The sequence below is a fragment of the Haplochromis burtoni genome, unplaced genomic scaffold (assembly GCF_018398535.1).
Source record: "Haplochromis burtoni strain Fernald_Lab_line unplaced genomic scaffold, NCSU_Asbu1 Contig_219, whole genome shotgun sequence".
Lineage (NCBI taxonomy): Eukaryota > Metazoa > Chordata > Actinopteri > Cichliformes > Cichlidae > Haplochromis > Haplochromis burtoni.
The window spans coordinates 244995-250994 of record NW_024582580.1 but is presented as its reverse complement, the minus strand read 5'-3'; the positions used below and the strand labels follow the sequence as shown (position 1 = coordinate 250994).

The 6000-nt window shown below is 40.2% G+C and overlaps 1 protein-coding gene across 22 annotated transcripts in view; it reads right to left on the bottom strand.

Moving 5' to 3' along the window:
- The window catches only part of LOC102303372 (receptor-type tyrosine-protein phosphatase F), a 157817-nt gene that overhangs the window by 65566 nt on the left and 86251 nt on the right, over positions 1-6000 (bottom strand). For 12 of the 22 annotated variants that reach the window (XM_014338183.2, XM_005936693.3, XM_005936690.3 and 9 more), the window contains exon 5: positions 2925-3113. In XM_014338183.2, the coding sequence (XP_014193669.1) occupies positions 2925-3113 (189 nt within the window). Of the gene's footprint in view, positions 1-483; positions 502-2924; positions 3114-6000 lie in introns of all 22 variants that reach the window. The other 10 variants (XM_014338180.2, XM_014338185.2, XM_014338182.2 and 7 more) reach the window with 1 other exon arrangement.

Here is a 6000-nt window from a genome sequence, read left to right as displayed (position 1 = left end):
CCCCCCATTTCACTTCACATTGAGTCTGCACTGAAGCGACAGGTGAATCCTCTTGTGGTGATGGTGGCCTTTAGTTGAAAATGCGACTCCTCACCCTTTTTTTTTTTTTTTTTGCTGAAAAGCCATGACAGAGGCAGAAGCCGAGAGACGTTTGTTTCTCTGAAATAATGTTTGTGTGCGATTCCTCACGTGTTGTTCATTCTTTACAGTATGGGAAGGGCCTTCAAAAGGCTCATTTACAAGATAACACATTGGACTTCATTTCTATTCTCATGGCATCCGGGTTGGTGATCATTTGTTTGTCAAGGAGCAGACAACAGACAGAACATTTTGGGAAGAGATGAGGGCAGAAGTGGGTGGGCAACAACAGCACTGATGAAGTCGGTGATGTCGGTGGCGTAGGGGAGAAAACAGAGATCTGATGCGGGCGTGAGGGAATGGCGTGGATGTGATATTTTCCAACACACTTTCCATCATTCTTACCTCTAATTGGTGTACCACCTAGGTGGGAGTAATTTCGATGCAAACAAGGTTGAGAGATTAGTTAGTAATCCACTTACAACAGTGGCAGAAAAAAAACATGGCTTCTGACAGGCCACATATAAAAAGATAAAACAACCTGATAAAGAGTAGAAGCCACTTAAAAGTAATGTAATGCTTAATGCTGTGAGGCAAGGGTAAATTTTGGACTGGCCACTGAAAGAAAAAACTGCGGTTTGTCAGAAGGATCCCTTCTCTTAAGCAAATATTTTGAAATGCTCCTACAAAAGCTACAACCACATTTACCCTTGCTTTACAGCAGGATTATAAAATGATGAATTTGAAGGTGATATATTAATTAAGCTTTCAGATTTAAGATGGCTCCCACTCTGCAGACAGCAGTTAGTAAAAAATGGGCAAGAGCAATTAATGAAAGTCATAGACAGTAAACAGAATGGCAGATAGCAAGAAGTATCGAGATCAGAGGTATTAAACTGAAAGCAAGTTAGTATCTCTATAGAGTGAATGAATTGGATGGTGTGAAAGAGAAAGAATAAATGTGGCTGCGCGCTCAATACAAAAAAAAAAAAAAAAATCGAGCTTGTGTGATGCAATAGAAGTGGGTCTTTCTTTTCTGTTAAAGTGTGAAAGCAAATTAATGCACTTTTTTCCCCGCTATTGCAAAATTGGCCTCATTTCAGGTCACAGGCAGTAATGTAAATCCTGATAGAGCAGCAGATGTCAAGAACAGGCTAGCGAATAAAAAAAAAAAAAGGATTGTTAGTCCGAGGGCATTACACATCAGCACATTTTCAGGCACTTTCAATATACGCGAGGAAGAAAACTAATTAAAAAGTTTGCTCTTAGAAGTAGAATTTTTTTTTTTAAAAAAAAGGTTTGTGCACAATTTAAACGTTGCACTAAAATGTTATCAAACAATTAAGGAGTTTTGTTAGTATCTAATTTGTAGGCATTCGTATTTAATTTGGGTTATTTTGATGCAGCGCGGCCAAGAGCCAGCGTGGGTAAGTGAACATGCACGAGTGCCCCGGCTTCTGCTGTGCAGCTCTAATGCCAGTCTTTTTCTGGAGTAGCTCTCATATTTAATCCCTGGGTCTCAGACCTACAGCCAGGCCTCATGGCTCATAACCTGCTTTTAGACATGCGCTCCCTTTCTATTAATGCAGTGGTTTATGAACATATAGGCTTCTATATGAATGGAAGTCCTGTCCTGGTGCAGTGTGTAAGTCTGAGCTGCATGCGGGAGATTACAGCCTGCACTTGAGGGGCAGGGACATCTCTCTCATGTTACTGTGCTAACTAAATCTCCAAAAGTGTAATTATACTTAAGTAGGCTCTATGTTGACTAAGTAACAAGTCTTATGTACGTGTGGAAAATACTGGGGCTCTTTTGTTGTTCTTGTGAGGAGGGACATACTATATGTCTGGATGACAGACAGATACTTTTAGTCGAGAGGTGATTGTACAGGTCACCTGGTTGGACGCAACCTATCTCGGTTCGACTCAGACTGCAATCACTCTCAAACAGGCTGGAGAGGATTTGCAATTAATCACCATCTAATCTATAAATGCAGGCAGATTGCCAACATGCTGCAATCAGTCATAGTCAGTCTGCACTGATGAGTGCAACTCGTCTGTTCCATCAAATAATGAAACTTCAAATTGAGCTAAGTTTTACAGCAAAAAGCATGTCTTACGTTGTGATGTGTGTGCAATAGCTGCCACTAAGAGTGTTTATTTATTATTTATTAAAAAGGTAGAGAGATTGTGAGTTGATTGCACAGTGATTTTGGTCTAAAACTACTGTTTTTCCTGGTTTAATGTAGCCCTAATGAAGGCATCTAGTATGCAGATTGGTGCAAAACCTTTGCCATCTGGCCCAGGCCAGGGAATATGTCTTCAGTGATTAACAGAGCAACTACAGTGAGTGAAGAACATTCACAAAGTCAAATCCTAGAAAATGCACCACTGGTTGGCCGTACTGTGACCCAGCTGCATGTTTAACAAATAATTAAGGAATGTTTAATGTGATGAAAATGATTTTTCTGTATTTTAAAAGGTTACAGGAGCATTCTTCGCTGTCGAGCATCCCAGATTAAGACGAGAACACCATTCCAACTCCTGAGGTACTTTCAAAGTGACTGCTGTGCTGTTGTGAGGAATAAAATTCTGTAAGAACTCAGCCAAGTAATCAAGGTGACAATGACAAGTTCAATAACACTTTCATGTCCTTTGTGATGAAAGTGAATACATGAAATCATATCAGAACAAAGGCTGTTTGGGTTTTTGTTTGTATTTTTCAGAATCTCCTCATGTCTAACATGATTTATGTGTGTTGGTATGCAGAGCTGCCATTGCAACATTATCGGTATGCCATAAAGTTAAACTTTAAAGGTAATAAATCAGATCAAATAAAACCGTACCTGAGCGAAGTTGTTTGATGCGCCCGTTACTGCTGCTGATATCCACAGGAAGCATGTCCTTGAACCATGAGATCTCTGGGTCTGGGTTTCCACTGGCAGCACACAACATTGTGGCAGTTCTGGTCTTTTCGACCACTTTTAGCTGGGGGCCCATATCGATGGTGGGAAAGCCATGAGGAACCTGGTTCTCTGAAAATGAGCAAAAAGGCAAATTTTAATTTTAGACTCTAGACAGAGAAAAAAAGATGTTGAGAAAAATATTCGGAGAAAATATATTTTCAGCTGTTGCAAGAGGAGTTGAGTGCAACAAAGCTGTTGAGCTGGCAAGGCCAGAGAAGAGGTTGAAATAGAGCAAATAAATTTCAGGTGCTGCAGGCCTCAGAGTAATCAGACCACACGCACACAAAAAAAACATTGTGCAAGAGCAGGCGATACTACTGGGTAACACTAGATCTGGTACTGATTTGGATTAGGTTGGAAATAAGAATGCTGTTTGCGACTGATTATCATGGCGACTTATTACCCAAAACAAGGAGTCTGAGGTTTAGACAGAAGGAAGATGGCTGCAATCTGCCTCTGGGTACCCATGCATAGATGAGCTGCCTTAGGCTTTGCAAACTAAACAAACCCATTTGAATAATCCAACTCATCATAATGGATGTAAGAGCATGACAACAAGTAAAATATAATCCCTAAACCAAAATTTGGGATCCACAAAAAAAAAAAAAAAAAAAAGGCTTTTTCCCCAGTGTATAGCGGCAGTCTTGACACATGGGATTCAAATGTCGCAAAGCATACAGTCCCTACCATCCTGCCCCGTTTATGCCTATTAGAGTAGCGAGGGGGTGGGGGACGGAGCCTGTCTGCGCTACCATAGGGCGAGAGGCAGTGTACACCCTGGACAGGTCACCAATCAGATGCAGGGCTAACACATAGACAACTTTTCACACTCACATTCACACCTCTCTACCACTGCTAATTAAAACTTGCAGTATGCATATGTGGCATTCTAGTTATGTGAGTCAATAGCCATTTTTTCCCCTAGCAACCACTTGTTTGCCATCGCAGTCTTTAATAAAAAAACGTGTTCTAGCTCAGATGCTTTCAACCTCATAATAAATCCAAATTTAACCTCAGGACAGCAACAGTCAAGAAGAAACATGATAGCCCTTGAGAGATCTTATTATCAGCTTGCACTTGAACCGGTAATTTAGTTTATCTGTCTCCCCATATGTAAATGTGTCATGGGGCCATAGTGTTGAGTTGAAGTAAGTGCTAATGACTGTAACTTACCTTTGGTTCACCATGAAAAGATTTTAAACTGCAGGCTGTGTAACAATAAGCAAAAAGGCTGCTTTATGGGGAAAAAAAACATTAATACGAGAAGCTGGGAAATATATTGTCCGGGCAGGAACCTCGGCTCATGTACTCATTCTCTCTGCAATTATCTGCGCACATGGTCATTCCAGCTCACCTCGGGTTAGAGGCAGGTGAACCCTCTGCACAAGGTCGTGCTGACTGAATATTTTACAACACCTGTGGATTTTTTTTGTTGTTGTTTTATTTTAAAGAATGACAGAAAATCTCAAGGCTGTCCATCATTCTAACAGATCAGAACACAGACAGTGGCTTGACTGTAACATTGAATAATTCACTTGTAACACTACACACAGTGCTGGCAGCGTTGGCGGCCTGTCTCTTTCATAAAATTACAATAAACACGCACTGCAGAAACCTCCATGAAGATTTCTTGGCAGCTCCTTCTGCATGAGGTTTACCTCCTTGTGCAGAAGAAGCTGTAAAGTCAATGAAGTCCCACATTCAGAGACTTCTGAAATTTCCCGAGTCATTTAAGTCAGTTTTACAGTCAGGAGGAGGGTTAATCCACTCATCTGTTTCTCGCGATGGTGATACTTTTTTGTGTATTAGTAATTGTGACTGAGTTATTCTTAACAACATGATGCCATTAAATATCTCTCATGATCACTAATCCAGGGTGACCCAGCCTTGGATAAGTGGAAGAAAATGGATAGATGGATAAAAATCACATTATTGTGGATTTGTCTATGACCCTGTAACTCAAAAAGACAGGAAATGAGAACGTTTTAATGGAAATAAACAGAATGATCTGCTACAAAATCATTAGATCCAGGGTGTCTGGGATAAACATTTAATCTTTAACCACTGGAATAGTCACATATATAAGACTGTGACAGTAAATATATACACGCATCAATAAAAAAAGCCTGACTTCTTTCCAAACTTGTGATTAATGGATCATCAAAGAAAAACACATTTTATTTAGATCCTCTAAGGACTATGTATCACTGATCAAATGCAAGGATTTGTATGAGAAATGATGCCACAAACAAAATAAAAGCCATTTTTAATACATAGAACCCGTGAAACCCCATTAAGTAGGCTGCATAAACCCCTACTTGCCTCGTCTGAGTCAAAAATCCATATGTAAACCTATATGACGAGCATTAACACGACCACAGGTTTTTTTTAAATCTATTCCCGAGCAGAGCAGTTGTTCCTTCTTTCACCCTTGTTTTTGGCCTGTAGCCCAAATTGTCTCATATTCAGATGTAGCTGACAGATCTCTGCAAGGCCTCTTATCGTTGTGGCAAGGCTTACTTCCTGTCTAACGATTTAGAATCAGTTTTCAGACATCCCAACGGAAACCTCTACAAAAGAGGATACCTCTATGAAACACACAAATACAGCACAATGAAATACCGCTGCACCGTTTGTCACTGTATGAATAATGGTAAGAGTATTGTTGTGCCCCGTGTTCCTTTGTGGTTTGTTCTCACTAACCTTCAAAGAGAAAGAAAAGGAGCCGAAGACAGGAAGTGAATAAGGCCGAAAAATGCCTGGTAGAAAAAAACCCTACATAATGTTGAAGCTGCAGTAATTTTTGATACAAGTAAGGAATCCATTCAGTAGAGTTAAAAGTTGATAACTAACCCCAACCCCCATTACTCAGAGAAAACCACTAATTAAGTTAAATGCGCAGGACTCTGAACTCCTGTCTGACCTTAGAATACGTTCATAATGGATCATCTGAGAG